This window comes from Thermobia domestica, chromosome 5, assembly GCF_964235325.1.
Source record: "Thermobia domestica chromosome 5, izTheDome1.hap1.1, whole genome shotgun sequence".
NCBI lineage: Eukaryota > Metazoa > Arthropoda > Insecta > Zygentoma > Lepismatidae > Thermobia > Thermobia domestica.
Window position 1 is genome coordinate 5,330,331 of NC_137458.1, and position 23,402 is coordinate 5,353,732.

A 23,402-nucleotide genomic window follows, 5' to 3' on the forward strand; every position below is an offset into this window, starting at 1 on the left:
AAAAAAAAAAGTATAAAGCACATACCAAAAAGATAGGTCCAGTAGCGGGAAAGCAATATTACAATCTTCCATGGCGTGGGAGCCTCGAGTTTGATTCCCGGCGGAAGCCCATCCAGTTCGGATCCCATTAGGTCCACGATTGAGAGGGACGCTAAACCCCAATCCATTCAACCAATCGAGATCGCTGTGTTTGCTTTTTTCTTTTGTCTCAACGCCGAAAACACGGCGCATTATCGGCAAGTGATCTAGGCGTTGGCCTAAGGTAGAACCCGATTAGGGTCGGCAAAAGGCAACATGCTTTTTTCTTTTCTTTGTCTCAACGCCGAAAACACGGCGCATTATCGGCAAGTGATCTAGGCGTTGGCCTAAGGTAGAACCCGATTAGGATCGGCAAAAGGCAACATGCTTTTTTCTTTTCTTTGTCTCAACGCCGAAAACACGGCGCATTATCGGCAAGTGATCTAGGCGTTGGCCTAAGGTAGAACCCGATTAGGGTCGGCAAAAGGCAACATAGTTTTAACTGTTATACACTTCAAACCTTGAGAGAAAATCCTTCGTGGCTATATGGTTAGCGTACATGTCTTCGGTGTGGGAGTTTCGGGTTCGATTCCCGGCGGAAACTCATCCAGTTTCAATCGCGTTAGGTCCACGGCTCATATAGCTTTGATACTGAAAGGGGCGCTCAATCTCAGTCCAGCCAACCAACCGAGACCGCTGTATTTGCTTGTCTTTGTCTCAATGTCAAAAACACGGCGCATTATTGGCAAGTGATCTAGGCGTTCGCCTAAGGTGCAACCCGATTAGGGTCGGCAAAATGAGAACATTACAACTGGAATACTTAAAATGCCTTTCCTTACCAAAATTATTACCAAGATAATAAACTTTCTTCAATATATTTTCCATTCTATTAGCAGTTATTCCACTGCACTGAAATTATATTTGATAACACAGACATTTCACCTGCATTGGAAATAACATGAAACCAAACTCAATTGATTTAAGAACTACAAGCCATTCCATGTGAAATTAACCAAATTTTCAGAAAAAAAAAAGCCGTCTCAGAATTGAATTAAACTTGATGTACATATAGGCCCCTATGAGAGATGATCATGCACCAAATTTAGCCCTGTACCCCCTGTAGTTTTAGAGTACAGGGTGGTAAAAAATTGACACATTTGATGTTATTTATAGAACCTTGTTAACTTCAACTGTCATATCTCCCGTAAATATTGAGCTAGAGAGAAAAATAATATGCCACTTTCAAGAGGAAAGAATAGGCTACAAGATACGTAAGAAACATTTATTTGAAAATCAAATATTTTCCGGGAAAATTTTGTATCAGTGATATTTCAGAAAGTGCTCATTTAATTTCCTTGAAATTGTGTACCAATGTAGCCCCATGTGTCCGGCATAAGAGTGCTAAATGGCAACTTGGGCCAAGAATAAATGAGTCTGGAGACTACAATGCGTTTCATGTGATCATGTTGGGAGAGACACCTGGAGTGCCAATGTGGCAACTTGGCAATTTATCAGTACTAGTAAAATAAAATGTAATTGACCTAGCACTAATGTTTTTCTGGTGCAATCTTTAATTCAGTAATCCTGTGGAGATCTTTGGAACATTCCATTATCAATCGTAGTACATTGCATTGGCCTCAGTATGTAAACATTCTAGAAGATTCGTTACCTGTATAAAAGAAGAGGACATTGACACTGCATGCCAGTAAGCTCTTAGTTCTATACTGGACAACAAGTCTAGCTGCAAGTGTCTATATAGTGTTCAAACATAGCTAGTGAGATCTCAGACTATACAGCACATTTCCGACTGGCAGTAGTGGATAGTCCCGTACGCCAGGTGCAGCATTACTTGTAACTGTGTGCATTCAAAAGCTGTATTGTTGCTTAGGTGATACCATTATATCAGCAGAAGCGTGAATGGCAGAACTGGCTTCACAACTCAAAGCTCAGAGTCTGAGCAAGGTGTGCAATAAGTGCAGGAAGGAACTAAGTAGGAGCCGTTCCAGAGCAGCTGACGTAGATAATGGAATGTTCCAATGATCTCCATAGGATTACTGAATTACAGATTGCACCAGAAAAACATTACTGCTATGTCAGTTACACCTTACCTCACCAGTACTGACAAATTGGCAAGTTGCTATTGGCACCCCAGGTGTCTCTCCCGACATGGTCACACAAAAATCATTATAGACCCCAGACCCATTCTTGGCCCATGTTGCAATTTGGCACACTTATGCTGGACATATGGGGCTACCTTGGTACACAATTTCAAGCAAATCAAATGGGAACTTTCTGAGATACGACTGATCCAAAATTTTCCCGAAAAATTTGATTTTCAAATAAATGTTCCTGACATATCTTGTAGTCTATTCTTTCCTCTTCAAAATGGCATGCAATTTTTCTCTCTAGCTCAATATTTACGGAGATATGACCAATTGAAGATAAGAAGATTCTACAAAAAATATATTTGTCCGTTTTTTACCGTCCTGTGCACTGAAACTACAATGGGTACAGGGCTAAAATTTAGTGGATGATCATCTCTCATAGGAGTCTACACGTACACCAAGTTTCATCGAAATCTGACAACATGAGGTTTTGGGCTTGGTTGATTTCACATGGAATGACCCCTAGTGTATTATGTACCGATGCTTAGCGCCGAACTCTCAGTCTCGAGGCTGAAGAAAACTTTTTGTATTATTATTATTAAAAAAATACTAATGACCGACTAAAACAAATCGCTTAACACATTTATTACATAAGCAGTACTCCCAACTTATTGACTTAAATAAAACAACCTCTTATTTCAGCCATCCATGTTTAATCAAATTCCTCGTATCATTTTTACACAAGTAGCACAGCATTAATACAACCATCGTTCTCTGGATTATTGGTCACTTGAGCGTACTTCCCCCACACAACTTTTCCCCCTTGTGTCACCAAACCCAATTCACTTATATTAACTTCAATAACTGTACCTTTTGTAATGATACCTAAAGACGTGTACATAGGGGAACTCGGGTTCTTCTTTACACCTATAATTGGTAAACAAAAGGTAGCTTTCAGTTCTGGATGCGTCACATGTGCTTGTTTGAACCGAAGAGCCATTGGTCGAATGAAACGCTCAAATTTTGGAGGCTTTCGAGTAAATGCTTCACCTACGTAACAAACCTTGGTCACCATTCTCTTCCAAGCTTTTCGTTTAGTTTTGCCAGTCCTTATAACCTTAAACACTTCGGCGTCTGCCTGAGCTTTCACCTTCGGTATTGGAACATCCCACTTTCCTGCCTTCTCCTTACGCTTCTGTTTAATCATATTCGACAAAACTTTCGACCTGTTCTGCACATCACGGTCCAACAAGTAGACCGGCAGCGCTCCGTCTGTCTTCTGTTCTTTCTGTTGTTTCACGCGTTTCTCTTCGTGCGCTTTGATTTTCTTCTTCATCTGAATCTTCTCATTTCTACGTTCTTTGTTGTACAACTTAGCCTTAATGCCTCGCAACTTCTTCGCCGTCTGAGCTCGTTTGTGAGGTTCACGAGCTTCCTTCTTCCTCTTCTTCTCATGGTAGTCCAGCCGGTAACCAGACCGCTTCCGGAAGAGTTCGATATGTTCGTTCTGCGGCATTTTTTGGCAATGATTGGTTCACCTGAAACAAAAATAAATTTTAATAAACACAACATATAAATTGTGAATACATTATTATTATAACCTACAGATCAAAAAATATTATATTACAAAAAATCAAATGATCGCTGTATACAGTCATGTTCAAATAAACAATAACGATCTCTTTCTAAAAGTCAACAGCGTTACCCGAAGACAGAATTTGGACAAATATAGTTATATACTATTTAGCCTTTGCAGCCCTTATTCGGACATTATGCGAGTCTCATCCAGAAAGTAAGTTTCCCACGCGTCCCATAGCTAGGAAACCGTATGTTGCGCGAAGCGACTGCGTGTACGTAAGAGAATAAGGTCCTAACATGGCACAAGCGCCAGCGGAACTTCCCTAATCCTCTCAGTAGCGTCGTGGCAGTGATTGAAGGTGGACGTTCCTATTCCAGCTCCCGCCGCGTGTGAAGTGCGAGCAGTGATAAAGTTTTTGAATGCACAGGGGATAGCACTAATCGAAATCCATCGTCAGCTGTGCCAGGTCCATGGGGTTAACGGCATAAGCAAGCAGTTGCTACAGATTTTCCGCTCCTTATTGCACACCACTGTCACGGAGTACCTGTTGATCTAGAAGTTTTGTGTTGAAGCACTGACCCTAGAGCACAGGGTCAGCATTGACATTTTTGCAACGATACAATGTGCGGAGAGATTTCACTTTAAGAAGGAATGTAATCCCAGACTAAATTGTTTGGAAGGATGTAGCTACCTAAATACACTATACAAAAAAGTTGCAACGTTCAAAAAAAAAAAAAAATAAAATAAAATAAAAAAAATCCTGTATCTTTGTTGGGACGAAGTTTAAAAATTCGAAATTTTGACATAAACCCTCTATTGTATTCTGATGTGCAAATATCAAAGACAAGTTACAGGACGTTAAAAATCACATACCTAAAAAAATCCGCATTGTTATCTGAGGACAGCGAGATGGAACCATAGTTAGAATGGGTTCATAATTTAACTGTCAACTGTTGTTGTTAAGTTTGAAATGAGTTTATTGTTGAAAATAGATATGTTTATGTCCAATGTTTCAAGTATGTTGTAGTATTTTAGTGTGGTGACAATCTGAATAGAATAATGATGTTTTGTTTATTTCTAAACGTCTACTGAGTGTATGCTAAACGAATTTTAGCCGCATAAGTGATTTCGTTCATATCTCAACTGTGGCGCAGTCGGTAGAGTTGTCAGCTGCTAATATTTGCCTATTAACAATGTCATACATTGGTTAGATCGATCTACAACGATACAATTTTATAAAACAAACCATACCCAAACTAAATACCAAAATTATACTTTTACTTTGTAGAAGATGAGGCACAGGGTCATCACTAGGTCAATCGGGAGCTACCATTCAGCCATTTGTATGTTGCAACAGACTCCCCAGTATCCGGCTTGCGACCATCCGGCCTAGTTTCCTTTTATCATAATTAAATGAGGAAGGCAAGGCGTAGCATTGACAACATTACCAAGGCATTGGAAGTGGGCATCTGCTACGATCCTTCTGCATGCCGTGTGGAAAATACAAGTTGTGACACGAAAAGAGCAGCGTTCTGCTCCTTGTTCATTGTTTCGTCAGTGTGTAACGGGCCTCAATACAGTACGCTTGCTGCTGTTCTTGATTGTAACTCTACAGCACGCACAGTACTGTATTCGTAAATTGATCGGGTATGCTTTTATTTTCCTTCCCTTTCTTTTCAAATGTACTACAGTGAACTCCGGGCTATCCGTCTTTTTTGTTATCCGGTCTGCCTTTCCGGGTTATTAGTTATTATGGGTTATTAGTAATACTTTGAAGCACAATACAGTTACAGTTCATTATTTTCGGCAGCATCTCGTAAACCACATCGAAGAAAATCATCTACATATTAAACCTTCATTTATTTTTTTTCATGGAACTGCTAGTCAGTATAAAAAAAAAAACTGTCCCCCCCCAAAAAAAATCTTGATTTCGAAGCTGAGTGGAATTTTTTGGGTTCGTGTCAAAGGAAACACAGTTGTGATGGTGTGGGCGCTACCACAAAATAAGAAGTAACCAAACCAGTCTTCAGCGACCTTATTGTAACAAACTCTTAACGCCAGCAGAAATGTTTGAATTTTGTCAAGACCATTTAAAAGAAACCACTATCACCTTCCACAAGACGAAGAAATCACTCAATAACACAACAGTAATTTTCTTGACCGATTTGCAAATTGTGTGGCAATTACTGCCACAACGAGTTTTCACTGTTTTGCCCGTGTGTTAGAGAGGAACTTCATTATTTCACAAAGTATAGAATATTAAATTCATTCCACTACAAAACCCGTTCAAATTATACTTCACGGAAGAGATTCTATCAGATGTACTTAAATGATGGTCTCGCAGGGCCAAGAATTGCTTTTACGAAAAATGAGAAAGACCACCCCATAAACAATGTTCTAAAGAAACTACTTGCCTTAGAACTTACAACTGTTACTGGCAGGACATATAACATTACTCCCTAATTAAGTGAAGAAATATCAGAAAAAACTTCTAAATGAATACCAATCACAGTAGAAACGGGATCAGGATTCATAAGTTAAAAATCATACAGCAATAATTTTATTTGAACCAAAGTGTTTTTATTAATTTTATCTTTCATGTAAACTTATTATAAAATAGAGACTAAATAGGCTAGATTTGTTCATACAGTGGAACTCGATTAATTCGAACCTAAAGGAACTATGAACGATTTTCTAATTATTCACATTTCAAAAACACTATAACATCCAATAAAATGTTCATTTGGCTAGAGTGCACTTGGATAGTCGGTGGTATTTGCCGTGAAACTAATGAAATATTTTTGAGTGAGTGTAGCGCGAACTCTCGCACTATGATTACCTTTTAGAAATTATTTCTAAGCATCTACATCCTGACTCCGTTATTATCACTGATTGTTGGAAGGGGTACGTGGATTTGGATAAGGGACAGTGGACTCTGTGAGCGGGAGGAAGTGAGATTGCATGGTATGAATAAATTACCAAAATAATTAATATGCGAAAATGCAAATGTGGGAGGAATCTTTATATGTAAACTGATAATTACTTTAAATTGATGCAACCTCTAGCCACAAAGTTAATTTACTAAAATTAGTTCAGTCGGTAGAGTCTTAATTTGAATAACATTAAAATTTTGAAAAGATAAACAAGATTCCTGTTAAGCATGAAACTCTAGATTACAGGTAATCTATGGTTTTAACACCCATCCTGTATGCGAAAGATACCCAAAATACGCTCATCGTATTTACGACTCGTTGATAGACCCAGCTTCTGGCCTGAAAAGGAAACAAGATAGACAAAAGGGTAACACATTACCTTGCGGCCATACTGCAAACAAGAATAGAAGTCAAAATTCCAATGGTAATCCTGTTTAATGCACCACTTCAATAATTCCAGATGCACAAAATATTTTATACACAAGAGCACTCGCGCGCGCGGTCTCGCTATGAGACCTGAGAAAAAAAGGAAAAAAAAATTTATTTCCTTTTAAAATTTCTTTATCACACTTTTGAGCTCTCAATTTTAATGGTTCGTGCACGTTTATGGTTACTGCGCCGCGCTCTTCTTACTTGCAGTGTCTCTGCTTTCAATACGGTATCACTTCTTGGTAGGATTTCTTCCGATCTTGGGGACCATGCTCCTTTCTCTCCTGTCGTGCTGCTAGGCTCTTTCTGCCGTCATCTTTCCTCTGACATTGGATTTCTGCTACACCAGTGGCGGTTCAACGGGGTAGTTCTTTGTGCGATAAAACTAGCGAATAAGTTTATCTGTGAAGAAAGTTCTCACTAGACTGTTATCATATGACACACTGGCGTGATATGGCACTAAACCCGCCTACTTAATACAAGCAAAAAGGCTCAGTTCTTGTATTAAACGGTATTTAAACAAGCTATGCTATAAGATAGCATCGGACGTTGCCTACAAAATCAGGCATTGAGTTTGTCTTCATTAATGCTGTTACTAACTTTAATTTTCACTGTAAGTAACGTTAACAGGTGATACGGCGTGTGACGTAAAAACGGCAAAAGTTACACCTTGTGCGAAGCACTTCACAAAATATATGGTAAAGCATTGTCTCTTCCCACTAGTAACTTTTAATACATGTTGCACTTTGTCTTATATCACCTCATAGATGTTTCGTAAACCGCACTGTTGTAAATGTTAGCGCTACCTCCTACGCACTCATTCCACTAAGAGAATATTAGTTCGGCGTAAACGAAGATTTACCGGAGGTAAATTATCTATTAGTGCTCATTTGAAAGCACACACGCACTAAGTATATGTTTGTTACTAACGCACTGTTATTGCGAACACATAGCTGAATGTTACAAAGTTTCAAGTAACTGACGGTTAAACACGACTCCGAATTTCAGTGTTCGATGTTCACTATATCGCGATTCAAGAGGAACTGTCCTTTCTGGTTGTCCCCTGTAATGTTATATTCCTTCAAGGTTCATTGTTTCTTCCAACTTTTGGGTTGGGCCAATCCACTATAGCCCGCTTCCCTGGAATAGGGGTGAAAGGTACATCCCTCACCTGTAAGCTTCCAGTGACCTAGATAATTCGATATACAACACTTTTTCATATTCTTTTGCACTTTGTAGTTCACTCCAATAACATCGTTGATAGTCACTATGAGTGTTTGATAGCTTAGTAATCAAGCTTCAGTTTAGTATATTACACTCACTCACACTGTGCTGTATTTACTAGAAATATTAAAATAAACACCAAAATTATTCAAACTTGGTCACTTGACATGTTTACTTACACGACTTGACAGGTGGTACCACCTAGTGGCGACACCAGGAACTGTTTGTACAAGTGACATTGAATATTGTAAATTACTGAAACTGATGCATTGAAGGATTGTGCTTATTAGTTGATTACTTATGTTAATTAAACAATTTAAATAAGCTACACAAAATGCAAACAAATTAAAATGACTCTAAACAAAGCTGTCGTAGCCTGACACATCATAATAAGCATTATAGAACTGTTTGGGAGTTCGCTTCTCTCTTGCAACAGTATTGCATCTCGTCTAGGTTAAAAAAAAAAACTGAGGTTTGTGTTTAGTCTCTCTGAATACCTTCCATAACCATCAACTAGGCCTAAAACTGCCATTAGTACAAGCCATTTATAGTAAACTAAATATATATCGAGCTAAATATATCTAAAACTACGGGAACACCCAGAAAGTTTATTTACATAACATTACACATACTATTATAACAAATCATATATCAGCGGAGCAGACGACAACTATCTTTTGACAGAGACATCTAGCGGATGTCACGGAACAATTACAAACAGCGTTCTAGACAACTACCACTCTAACTCAAGTGGACTCGTCCATAATTTTGAAATTGTCAACTTCCCTTTCTCTGAGAGTGTTCCGTTGACCAAGGGACGCTTCAAGAGTCTAACATGCTTAAAATGGGTGTGTCTTAAAAAAATAACACCTCTTTGTATCCTGCATTCTCTCATCGATACGCTAAAAATTTTATGACTTTTAAAGCATTGTATTTGTGGACACTGTGTCTCGGTAGTGATAGTGTATGCTCCTACCTATAACAACACTAAGAGATGAGACTAGCTATCCATCTATGCAAAACCTGAAGCTCATAGGTATTCTATCCTTATGAAGATGGTTACATTGATTCCTAAATCTTCCACGACGTGGGAGTCCAACGCTCCGTTAGGAACACATGCTTTCTTTAAGTTTTTTTTTTCTGTGAGGCTTTCTCTGCCTCTCTGCAAGCAAACTAGCGTATCTAAAATATAGAATTTTCTCTCTTCTTCGAAGTTAATATTAATTAATATCAAAATATCATTGCTTCACTCTGAAGTCCCGTCCTGTTGTTTGTTAATATTCAGTTACATAACAAAATAAACCATATATATACATAAAAATACAAATAAAAGTTACATGCTACCGCTGACACGCATGTAAATATTAGTAAACTTTATATGCAAATCCCTAATTAAATTGTAATAATATTCATAATTTCACGCAAAAATTAATTATGTCAATCAAATTAAGACACAGTTCATGTGACGTTCACATTATTCCCCTCCTAAGGAAATGCAACCGTTAATCGCTTAATCGTTGCATTTTCTCAGAAGAGGTGCCAATATACTTTACGTAAATCACATACATATTCCGTATATACTATACTTTACACAAAATTTCCCTAAATACATCAATATATTCTGACAATAATAAAATAGTAAACTAATCACTAATAACAAATAAAAATAATCCCTAACATGTCATAATCACTTCATAACTTATCATTATATACGAAATTCATCTCTTTACATTAGATCATTATTCCTTTGTAGTATTACACTCCGCGCAACAACTCTCTTGAATGCCAGACGTAAAGAGGTGTGTCTGGGAGTGTATACTTCTTCTGCTCTCCATCCTGTATGACGCGCTGTGTTTACTTCCTGCTTCTCCTACGTCATCAGGTCAGCTGGATCCTGAGGAGGCGTGGCTTCACGCTGCACGTATTTCTTCAGGTGAAACACGTTTCTCTTCATTAACACTTCTCTAGTCTCAGGATCATTATTTATTTTCTGGCTGTGCTATCTCGAATACTGCGTACTGAACGTTACTCATAACCGACGAAAATGCGTTCTTGATATTCATTCGTGAGAGACTACTGTGACTCACTTTTACAACATATTTTATTGACACTTTCTTTACTCATCAACCCTGATGGTTGAGAGGCACACACACTAGCGAAGCACACCACGGCTTCAAGCTCATAAACGATTTCTTCATTTTCTACGTTATACTATCGTATAGGAAACTGAATTGTTACTGGCTAATTGCTTTTATTAAAATTGTGCAATGATCCATTCTTCTTTTGCACTCAACAAGCGGACTCTTAAACGAAGTGGTATTCTTCTCTATGAATCCCCACGTCATCCATCGACTAAAAGTATTATTAACAGCAGTTGTATGTCGCAGAGGGTAAGGATACATCCTTGTCTTCATGGGTCGGTCATCGGTCACTTCAATGGAATGACAGTAGTTCCTAATGGTACCGGGCTTCTCATCAAATATGGCTCGATGTTTGTAGAGCACGTCGTACAACTTTTGCTTTTCATCCCCACTCAAATCCGTATACTTTTCGACATGATCTCTGATATCGTCGGGTGTAGCCTGGGTTCGAACCTTCGCCCATTCCTGAGGCGAGTAAACAACATTTGCCAGTTCGGCTGCAGTTGGGAACTTCCCATCGTCCAACTGGCTGCGCTGGGTAGCCAACTCTCGCTGGTGGCCTCCACCTGCTGGCGCTCGCTCGAACTGCTCCGTAGTCAGCGGTCCTCTCCTCGACACGCACATACTACTAACTGTGGGATTCTCACAATCAACCACATCCTCTTCGAACTCCCAGGATAATTTTCTTATGAAAAGGTCTTCTTTCTCTACTTCAATGTCTCGAAAAGAAACTTCTATATGGTGGGGGTGATTAAGCAAAAGGACGTTTTTCTCATAGTCTAAAATCGCCCTACTTTCTACAAAGAACTGTGAACCCAAAATGAGTTCACGGTTCAGCCCTTTCACTATTATTGCCGAAGTATAGTACTCCTTATCTGCAATAATAAGTTCTAGCAATACTTGGCCGATGATCGACGCCACGGCGCGACCGAACGCTGAACTGACTCGAATGTTCGCAGACTTGATGAACGCTGGTGGGGGGTCTCGCTTACGTATTTCTTCCCAACATTGCAGTGAGATCGCGGATATGCTAGCTCCACTATCCAATAAAGCCAGAATTTTACTATTAAATAGACCTACTTCTACCTCGGGAAGTGTTACTAAATTATTACTGGGTAGCTTTTCGGTTGAACTTTCCAACAAGTCTCTAAAGATCGCATTCGTCTCGTCAAACAACTTTCTGTTTATTTTTATTTTGTCCCCATTTCTCTGTAATAACATAATTTCAGGGTGACGAATGTCGTCATTTCCTTCACGATCGAAATGTGTGGTGCTAATTATACGTCTACAAGTTTCACAATCCCCATTCTCAAGTGTCTCTAGTCTTTACAAATGTCTCACTACTTTCTTCTTTTTCTTCTTCTAAAATATTGTTATACTCAATAACACAATTACGCATATTCTCAGACAGATTTCGCCGGTTGAACCTGAATATCCAGTACGCAAGTATTCAAGTCACCGCTCTGAGAACATGCGGACAGTTCTCAGTGGCGTTGACTAGTTCCTGGGCTATTCGCACGCGAGTTCCCTCGAGACGAGACTTGTCTCGAGGACTGTTCAGTCCTTTCGTTATGAACTCGGAGCTCATTAACCTCCGCCGCATAGTCACTGTTGCGATTGTTATTGCGTGGTTGCGTGTTGCCACGACCCCTATTCCTTCCACGTCTTTGCCCTCGATTGTTCTGATTTCTCGTTCGAGAATCTCCAGTGTCACGATCCTGACCACTGGAATTTCTCGAACGCCAATTGCCATTATTATTGTTACTTCTATTTCCATTGCGTCTTCTTGTACCCCTATTGTGGTAAGGCCCATTGTCCCTGTGGAACCTTCTGTCTCTAGTGGGGTTACTCGGCCTACTGTTTCGTGGGGGGGGAGATCGTCCTGTATCTTCTTCTTCTTCCTCTACGGTGAGTGTATTTATTCCCCTCCTATTATTGTTACTTGGTGGCTGGTACGTGGACTGCAGCTCACCAACAATACTAAACAGCTCATCTATAGATCGAGGTTTCGATGAAACGATACATCTATAGATAGAGAATGGCAATTGTCTTGGCAAAACTCTCAAAAGTACTTGTGGAGGTAAAGGCGGTCGAGAATACTGTTGGTGTGTAGTAACTCCAACAAGTATTCTGTCGGTTTCTTGTTACCCCGTGTCTCAAAACGTGACGTCAAAATGGAGGCGCGGAGATTAGCAAGTTTTTCTTCGCTGAGATAAGCGTCCTTGAAATGCCTAACAAGATCCTGATATGTGTTGCATTTCTTTAAAGTCACCTGCACCCACTGACGTGAGATGCCACGGAAGCAGTGGGAGGAAAATGCTAACCGTCTCTCCTCTGGTACACCCGTTAAATCAAAGTAATTCTCTAGCTCTACCAGAAAATTGTGGGCTTGAACCTCCGATTCGCCTCCTGTAAAAACAGGAAGAGACAGATCTCGGTGTAGTAGCCCTAAGGCCGAAGCTACCTGGCAAGTAGCCACACTACCATTGCTACTACTGACGTTGTTGATGTTTTGAGGGAGGGGGGCAGCCTGCTCGTCTGAGTTCTCACGCCTGGGAAGCTCAGGGAACTGTCCCGCATGGCTCGGTCCAGCGACCGGCGTGTCGACTCTCTCATGCGAGACAGAGGCTGTGTTTTGACAGCTGGAACCGTTTTCTCTCACCGACTCCTTTAACAGTTCCAGCTGTTCCTCCCATCTCAGTTCTGCTCTACGTAACTTGGATTGCAAATGACCCACTGAACTATCCATTGTTGCTTTCACTCGGTCGATTTCGCTAGAAACGGCGGCTACATTTTCCCCCACTCTCTCCATGTCACCACGTAAATGGTTGACATCCCGAGAGACCTGGGCGAGGTCTGAACCAAGGACCTCAGAAATCTCGCCTATCTTATTCTCAGTGTGTACCTCCAATTCACTGATCCTATTTTCGGTTGCCTCAACTGATGACTTTAATTCTTGGCAGGATGCTGCGATCTTGGATTCCAGAGCTTTCGCTGAGGAATCAATCCTTGCCTCTAGCTCTGTCACATTCTGAAGCATCTCGTGCCGGAAACTGGCAGTGATCTGCTTTTCGACAGCTTCTAACCTATCTAGCATCGCTCTGCTAGCGTTCTCCTGCCTACTTGCTAACTCCTCTAACTGTCTTTCCTGTTTCTTCTCTTGGTTCCCTTGCTTCTTTTCTTGTTGTTCTAATTTATGCGAAATCTCTGTTAATGTTTTTTCTTGACGCTCAGCCATCTCTTTAATCATGTGAAAAAGTGACGCGAGACACGGGTCAGTTACAGATGTGACTTGCGCTGAGGTGCTAGGAACCGGTTCCCTAACCTGCTCCGATTCATTAGCCCTTTCACTACTAACGGTACCTTCTCCAGGCGGAACTACTTCCTGGAGAGAGGTGTTTACATTTCCTACAGAATCGCTCACGGTGTCCTGAGACTCCGCTGGAAACTCCATTACTTGCGCAAATTGTTCGTCAATGATATTGTCGCCTACAAAGCCTTCCATCGCCTTAGCTTGCCTACGCGTTATTACCATCAAAGTGATTATGAGTTCTCGTAAACAACTATGTGCTCTAATATGCCTGATCTGAATTCACTAAATATTATTCCCCTCCAAAAGGTTTAGCAATTTTCAATACACTTCAAAAGAATAAATGCATATGACACAAAAATAATACACACATAAATGGTAAACTTTCTGGATGGCAGCGCGACAACCTGAAAGAAAAAACACATCTACTGACACCCGCGTCTGGCTTGTACTAAATTATCGTAAAAACGTTGGGTATCTTTCATTTCTTGTGGCAACATATTCTACTGAACAGAAAAATGAAAAACAAAAACAAGACTTTAATTTAATTCTCTTGCCACAACATTTAATACTAAAAGCAAAAACTTAGCAAGGGACATTTCTATCAAACATACATCCAGGATGGTGTGTGTGCCGAGCCCCACGCGCACGGCAGCCAAGTTCTTTGTGAGCGGGAGGAAGTGAGATTGCATGGTATGAATAAATTACCAAAATAATTAATATGCGAAAATGCAAATGTGGGAGGAATCTTTATATGTAAACTGATAATTACTTTAAATTGATGCAACCTCTAGCCACAAAGTTAATTTACTAAAATTAGTTCAGTCGGTAGAGTCTTAATTTGAATAACATTAAAATTTTGAAAAGATAAACAAGATTCCTGTTAAGCATGAAACTCTAGATTACAGGTAATCTATGGTTTTAACACCCATCCTGTATGCGAAAGATACCCAAAATACGCTCATCGTATTTACGACTCGTTGATAGACCCAGCTTCTGGCCTGAAAAGGAAACAAGATAGACAAAAGGGTAACACATTACCTTGCGGCCATACTGCAAACAAGAATAGAAGTCAAAATTCCAATGGTAATCCTGTTTAATGCACCACTTCAATAATTCCAGATGCACAAAATATTTTATACACAAGAGCACTCGCGCGCGCGGTCTCGCTATGAGACCTGAGAAAAAAAGGAAAAAAAAATTTATTTCCTTTTAAAATTTCTTTATCACACTTTTGAGCTCTCAATTTTAATGGTTCGTGCACGTTTATGGTTACTGCGCCGCGCTCTTCTTACTTGCAGTGTCTCTGCTTTCAATACGGTATCACTTCTTGGTAGGATTTCTTCCGATCTTGGGGACCATGCTCCTTTCTCTCCTGTCGTGCTGCTAGGCTCTTTCTGCCGTCATCTTTCCTCTGACATTGGATTTCTGCTACACCAGTGGCGGTTCAACGGGGTAGTTCTTTGTGCGATAAAACTAGCGAATAAGTTTATCTGTGAAGAAAGTTCTCACTAGACTGTTATCATATGACACACTGGCGTGATATGGCACTAAACCCGCCTACTTAATACAAGCAAAAAGGCTCAGTTCTTGTATTAAACGGTATTTAAACAAGCTATGCTATAAGATAGCATCGGACGTTGCCTACAAAATCAGGCATTGAGTTTGTCTTCATTAATGCTGTTACTAACTTTAATTTTCACTGTAAGTAACGTTAACAGGTGATACGGCGTGTGACGTAAAAACGGCAAAAGTTACACCTTGTGCGAAGCACTTCACAAAATATATGGTAAAGCATTGTCTCTTCCCACTAGTAACTTTTAATACATGTTGCACTTTGTCTTATATCACCTCATAGATGTTTCGTAAACCGCACTGTTGTAAATGTTAGCGCTACCTCCTACGCACTCATTCCACTAAGAGAATATTAGTTCGGCGTAAACGAAGATTTACCGGAGGTAAATTATCTATTAGTGCTCATTTGAAAGCACACACGCACTAAGTATATGTTTGTTACTAACGCACTGTTATTGCGAACACATAGCTGAATGTTACAAAGTTTCAAGTAACTGACGGTTAAACACGACTCCGAATTTCAGTGTTCGATGTTCACTATATCGCGATTCAAGAGGAACTGTCCTTTCTGGTTGTCCCCTGTAATGTTATATTCCTTCAAGGTTCATTGTTTCTTCCAACTTTTGGGTTGGGCCAATCCACTATAGCCCGCTTCCCTGGAATAGGGGTGAAAGGTACATCCCTCACCTGTAAGCTTCCAGTGACCTAGATAATTCGATATACAACACTTTTTCATATTCTTTTGCACTTTGTAGTTCACTCCAATAACATCGTTGATAGTCACTATGAGTGTTTGATAGCTTAGTAATCAAGCTTCAGTTTAGTATATTACACTCACTCACACTGTGCTGTATTTACTAGAAATATTAAAATAAACACCAAAATTATTCAAACTTGGTCACTTGACATGTTTACTTACACGACTTGACAGGTGGTACCACCTAGTGGCGACACCAGGAACTGTTTGTACAAGTGACATTGAATATTGTAAATTACTGAAACTGATGCATTGAAGGATTGTGCTTATTAGTTGATTACTTATGTTAATTAAACAATTTAAATAAGCTACACAAAATGCAAACAAATTAAAATGACTCTAAACAAAGCTGTCGTAGCCTGACACATCATAATAAGCATTATAGAACTGTTTGGGAGTTCGCTTCTCTCTTGCAACAGTATTGCATCTCGTCTAGGTTAAAAAAAAAAACTGAGGTTTGTGTTTAGTCTCTCTGAATACCTTCCATAACCATCAACTAGGCCTAAAACTGCCATTAGTACAAGCCATTTATAGTAAACTAAATATATATCGAGCTAAATATATCTAAAACTACGGGAACACCCAGAAAGTTTATTTACATAACATTACACATACTATTATAACAAATCATATATCAGCGGAGCAGACGACAACTATCTTTTGACAGAGACATCTAGCGGATGTCACGGAACAATTACAAACAGCGTTCTAGACAACTACCACTCTAACTCAAGTGGACTCGTCCATAATTTTGAAATTGTCAACTTCCCTTTCTCTGAGAGTGTTCCGTTGACCAAGGGACGCTTCAAGAGTCTAACATGCTTAAAATGGGTGTGTCTTAAAAAAATAACACCTCTTTGTATCCTGCATTCTCTCATCGATACGCTAAAAATTTTATGACTTTTAAAGCATTGTATTTGTGGACACTGTGTCTCGGTAGTGATAGTGTATGCTCCTACCTATAACAACACTAAGAGATGAGACTAGCTATCCATCTATGCAAAACCTGAAGCTCATAGGTATTCTATCCTTATGAAGATGGTTACATTGATTCCTAAATCTTCCACGACGTGGGAGTCCAACGCTCCGTTAGGAACACATGCTTTCTTTAAGTTTTTTTTTTCTGTGAGGCTTTCTCTGCCTCTCTGCAAGCAAACTAGCGTATCTAAAATATAGAATTTTCTCTCTTCTTCGAAGTTAATATTAATTAATATCAAAATATCATTGCTTCACTCTGAAGTCCCGTCCTGTTGTTTGTTAATATTCAGTTACATAACAAAATAAACCATATATATACATAAAAATACAAATAAAAGTTACATGCTACCGCTGACACGCATGTAAATATTAGTAAACTTTATATGCAAATCCCTAATTAAATTGTAATAATATTCATAATTTCACGCAAAAATTAATTATGTCAATCAAATTAAGACACAGTTCATGTGACGTTCACATTATTCCCCTCCTAAGGAAATGCAACCGTTAATCGCTTAATCGTTGCATTTTCTCAGAAGAGGTGCCAATATACTTTACGTAAATCACATACATATTCCGTATATACTATACTTTACACAAAATTTCCCTAAATACATCAATATATTCTGACAATAATAAAATAGTAAACTAATCACTAATAACAAATAAAAATAATCCCTAACATGTCATAATCACTTCATAACTTATCATTATATACGAAATTCATCTCTTTACATTAGATCATTATTCCTTTGTAGTATTACACTCCGCGCAACAACTCTCTTGAATGCCAGACGTAAAGAGGTGTGTCTGGGAGTGTATACTTCTTCTGCTCTCCATCCTGTATGACGCGCTGTGTTTACTTCCTGCTTCTCCTACGTCATCAGGTCAGCTGGATCCTGAGGAGGCGTGGCTTCACGCTGCACGTATTTCTTCAGGTGAAACACGTTTCTCTTCATTAACACTTCTCTAGTCTCAGGATCATTATTTATTTTCTGGCTGTGCTATCTCGAATACTGCGTACTGAACGTTACTCATAACCGACGAAAATGCGTTCTTGATATTCATTCGTGAGAGACTACTGTGACTCACTTTTACAACATATTTTATTGACACTTTCTTTACTCATCAACCCTGATGGTTGAGAGGCACACACACTAGCGAAGCACACCACGGCTTCAAGCTCATAAACGATTTCTTCATTTTCTACGTTATACTATCGTATAGGAAACTGAATTGTTACTGGCTAATTGCTTTTATTAAAATTGTGCAATGATCCATTCTTCTTTTGCACTCAACAAGCGGACTCTTAAACGAAGTGGTATTCTTCTCTATGAATCCCCACGTCATCCATCGACTAAAAGTATTATTAACAGCAGTTGTATGTCGCAGAGGGTAAGGATACATCCTTGTCTTCATGGGTCGGTCATCGGTCACTTCAATGGAATGACAGTAGTTCCTAATGGTACCGGGCTTCTCATCAAATATGGCTCGATGTTTGTAGAGCACGTCGTACAACTTTTGCTTTTCATCCCCACTCAAATCCGTATACTTTTCGACATGATCTCTGATATCGTCGGGTGTAGCCTGGGTTCGAACCTTCGCCCATTCCTGAGGCGAGTAAACAACATTTGCCAGTTCGGCTGCAGTTGGGAACTTCCCATCGTCCAACTGGCTGCGCTGGGTAGCCAACTCTCGCTGGTGGCCTCCACCTGCTGGCGCTCGCTCGAACTGCTCCGTAGTCAGCGGTCCTCTCCTCGACACGCACATACTACTAACTGTGGGATTCTCACAATCAACCACATCCTCTTCGAACTCCCAGGATAATTTTCTTATGAAAAGGTCTTCTTTCTCTACTTCAATGTCTCGAAAAGAAACTTCTATATGGTGGGGGTGATTAAGCAAAAGGACGTTTTTCTCATAGTCTAAAATCGCCCTACTTTCTACAAAGAACTGTGAACCCAAAATGAGTTCACGGTTCAGCCCTTTCACTATTATTGCCGAAGTATAGTACTCCTTATCTGCAATAATAAGTTCTAGCAATACTTGGCCGATGATCGACGCCACGGCGCGACCGAACGCTGAACTGACTCGAATGTTCGCAGACTTGATGAACGCTGGTGGGGGGTCTCGCTTACGTATTTCTTCCCAACATTGCAGTGAGATCGCGGATATGCTAGCTCCACTATCCAATAAAGCCAGAATTTTACTATTAAATAGACCTACTTCTACCTCGGGAAGTGTTACTAAATTATTACTGGGTAGCTTTTCGGTTGAACTTTCCAACAAGTCTCTAAAGATCGCATTCGTCTCGTCAAACAACTTTCTGTTTATTTTTATTTTGTCCCCATTTCTCTGTAATAACATAATTTCAGGGTGACGAATGTCGTCATTTCCTTCACGATCGAAATGTGTGGTGCTAATTATACGTCTACAAGTTTCACAATCCCCATTCTCAAGTGTCTCTAGTCTTTACAAATGTCTCACTACTTTCTTCTTTTTCTTCTTCTAAAATATTGTTATACTCAATAACACAATTACGCATATTCTCAGACAGATTTCGCCGGTTGAACCTGAATATCCAGTACGCAAGTATTCAAGTCACCGCTCTGAGAACATGCGGACAGTTCTCAGTGGCGTTGACTAGTTCCTGGGCTATTCGCACGCGAGTTCCCTCGAGACGAGACTTGTCTCGAGGACTGTTCAGTCCTTTCGTTATGAACTCGGAGCTCATTAACCTCCGCCGCATAGTCACTGTTGCGATTGTTATTGCGTGGTTGCGTGTTGCCACGACCCCTATTCCTTCCACGTCTTTGCCCTCGATTGTTCTGATTTCTCGTTCGAGAATCTCCAGTGTCACGATCCTGACCACTGGAATTTCTCGAACGCCAATTGCCATTATTATTGTTACTTCTATTTCCATTGCGTCTTCTTGTACCCCTATTGTGGTAAGGCCCATTGTCCCTGTGGAACCTTCTGTCTCTAGTGGGGTTACTCGGCCTACTGTTTCGTGGGGGGGGAGATCGTCCTGTATCTTCTTCTTCTTCCTCTACGGTGAGTGTATTTATTCCCCTCCTATTATTGTTACTTGGTGGCTGGTACGTGGACTGCAGCTCACCAACAATACTAAACAGCTCATCTATAGATCGAGGTTTCGATGAAACGATACATCTATAGATAGAGAATGGCAATTGTCTTGGCAAAACTCTCAAAAGTACTTGTGGAGGTAAAGGCGGTCGAGAATACTGTTGGTGTGTAGTAACTCCAACAAGTATTCTGTCGGTTTCTTGTTACCCCGTGTCTCAAAACGTGACGTCAAAATGGAGGCGCGGAGATTAGCAAGTTTTTCTTCGCTGAGATAAGCGTCCTTGAAATGCCTAACAAGATCCTGATATGTGTTGCATTTCTTTAAAGTCACCTGCACCCACTGACGTGAGATGCCACGGAAGCAGTGGGAGGAAAATGCTAACCGTCTCTCCTCTGGTACACCCGTTAAATCAAAGTAATTCTCTAGCTCTACCAGAAAATTGTGGGCTTGAACCTCCGATTCGCCTCCTGTAAAAACAGGAAGAGACAGATCTCGGTGTAGTAGCCCTAAGGCCGAAGCTACCTGGCAAGTAGCCACACTACCATTGCTACTACTGACGTTGTTGATGTTTTGAGGGAGGGGGGCAGCCTGCTCGTCTGAGTTCTCACGCCTGGGAAGCTCAGGGAACTGTCCCGCATGGCTCGGTCCAGCGACCGGCGTGTCGACTCTCTCATGCGAGACAGAGGCTGTGTTTTGACAGCTGGAACCGTTTTCTCTCACCGACTCCTTTAACAGTTCCAGCTGTTCCTCCCATCTCAGTTCTGCTCTACGTAACTTGGATTGCAAATGACCCACTGAACTATCCATTGTTGCTTTCACTCGGTCGATTTCGCTAGAAACGGCGGCTACATTTTCCCCCACTCTCTCCATGTCACCACGTAAATGGTTGACATCCCGAGAGACCTGGGCGAGGTCTGAACCAAGGACCTCAGAAATCTCGCCTATCTTATTCTCAGTGTGTACCTCCAATTCACTGATCCTATTTTCGGTTGCCTCAACTGATGACTTTAATTCTTGGCAGGATGCTGCGATCTTGGATTCCAGAGCTTTCGCTGAGGAATCAATCCTTGCCTCTAGCTCTGTCACATTCTGAAGCATCTCGTGCCGGAAACTGGCAGTGATCTGCTTTTCGACAGCTTCTAACCTATCTAGCATCGCTCTGCTAGCGTTCTCCTGCCTACTTGCTAACTCCTCTAACTGTCTTTCCTGTTTCTTCTCTTGGTTCCCTTGCTTCTTTTCTTGTTGTTCTAATTTATGCGAAATCTCTGTTAATGTTTTTTCTTGACGCTCAGCCATCTCTTTAATCATGTGAAAAAGTGACGCGAGACACGGGTCAGTTACAGATGTGACTTGCGCTGAGGTGCTAGGAACCGGTTCCCTAACCTGCTCCGATTCATTAGCCCTTTCACTACTAACGGTACCTTCTCCAGGCGGAACTACTTCCTGGAGAGAGGTGTTTACATTTCCTACAGAATCGCTCACGGTGTCCTGAGACTCCGCTGGAAACTCCATTACTTGCGCAAATTGTTCGTCAATGATATTGTCGCCTACAAAGCCTTCCATCGCCTTAGCTTGCCTACGCGTTATTACCATCAAAGTGATTATGAGTTCTCGTAAACAACTATGTGCTCTAATATGCCTGATCTGAATTCACTAAATATTATTCCCCTCCAAAAGGTTTAGCAATTTTCAATACACTTCAAAAGAATAAATGCATATGACACAAAAATAATACACACATAAATGGTAAACTTTCTGGATGGCAGCGCGACAACCTGAAAGAAAAAACACATCTACTGACACCCGCGTCTGGCTTGTACTAAATTATCGTAAAAACGTTGGGTATCTTTCATTTCTTGTGGCAACATATTCTACTGAACAGAAAAATGAAAAACAAAAACAAGACTTTAATTTAATTCTCTTGCCACAACATTTAATACTAAAAGCAAAAACTTAGCAAGGGACATTTCTATCAAACATACATCCAGGATGGTGTGTGTGCCGAGCCCCACGCGCACGGCAGCCAAGTTCTTTGTGAGCGGGAGGAAGTGAGATTGCATGGTATGAATAAATTACCAAAATAATTAATATGCGAAAATGCAAATGTGGGAGGAATCTTTATATGTAAACTGATAATTACTTTAAATTGATGCAACCTCTAGCCACAAAGTTAATTTACTAAAATTAGTTCAGTCGGTAGAGTCTTAATTTGAATAACATTAAAATTTTGAAAAGATAAACAAGATTCCTGTTAAGCATGAAACTCTAGATTACAGGTAATCTATGGTTTTAACACCCATCCTGTATGCGAAAGATACCCAAAATACGCTCATCGTATTTACGACTCGTTGATAGACCCAGCTTCTGGCCTGAAAAGGAAACAAGATAGACAAAAGGGTAACACATTACCTTGCGGCCATACTGCAAACAAGAATAGAAGTCAAAATTCCAATGGTAATCCTGTTTAATGCACCACTTCAATAATTCCAGATGCACAAAATATTTTATACACAAGAGCACTCGCGCGCGCGGTCTCGCTATGAGACCTGAGAAAAAAAGGAAAAAAAAATTTATTTCCTTTTAAAATTTCTTTATCACACTTTTGAGCTCTCAATTTTAATGGTTCGTGCACGTTTATGGTTACTGCGCCGCGCTCTTCTTACTTGCAGTGTCTCTGCTTTCAATACGGTATCACTTCTTGGTAGGATTTCTTCCGATCTTGGGGACCATGCTCCTTTCTCTCCTGTCGTGCTGCTAGGCTCTTTCTGCCGTCATCTTTCCTCTGACATTGGATTTCTGCTACACCAGTGGCGGTTCAACGGGGTAGTTCTTTGTGCGATAAAACTAGCGAATAAGTTTATCTGTGAAGAAAGTTCTCACTAGACTGTTATCATATGACACACTGGCGTGATATGGCACTAAACCCGCCTACTTAATACAAGCAAAAAGGCTCAGTTCTTGTATTAAACGGTATTTAAACAAGCTATGCTATAAAATAGCATCGGACGTTGCCTACAAAATCAGGCATTGAGTTTGTCTTCATTAATGCTGTTACTAACTTTAATTTTCACTGTAAGTAACGTTAACAGGTGATACGGCGTGTGACGTAAAAACGGCAAAAGTTACACCTTGTGCGAAGCACTTCACAAAATATATGGTAAAGCATTGTCTCTTCCCACTAGTAACTTTTAATACATGTTGCACTTTGTCTTATATCACCTCATAGATGTTTCGTAAACCGCACTGTTGTAAATGTTAGCGCTAC

General features: G+C 40.2%; 1 protein-coding gene across 2 annotated transcripts in view; it reads right to left on the reverse strand.

Annotated features, from left to right (window-relative positions):
• Positions 1-2,816: 2,816 nt before the first annotated feature.
• Positions 2,817-23,402, reverse strand: part of Ip259 (NSA2 ribosome biogenesis factor-like IP259) — a 33,254-nt gene continuing 12,668 nt past the window's right edge. For both annotated transcript variants that reach the window (XM_081758144.1, XM_081758143.1), the window contains exon 2: positions 2,817-3,661. In XM_081758144.1, coding sequence (XP_081614270.1) covers positions 2,860-3,639 — 780 coding nt within the window. In that variant the 5' untranslated portion in view covers positions 3,640-3,661 and the 3' untranslated portion in view covers positions 2,817-2,859. The remainder of the gene's footprint in view (positions 3,662-23,402) is intronic.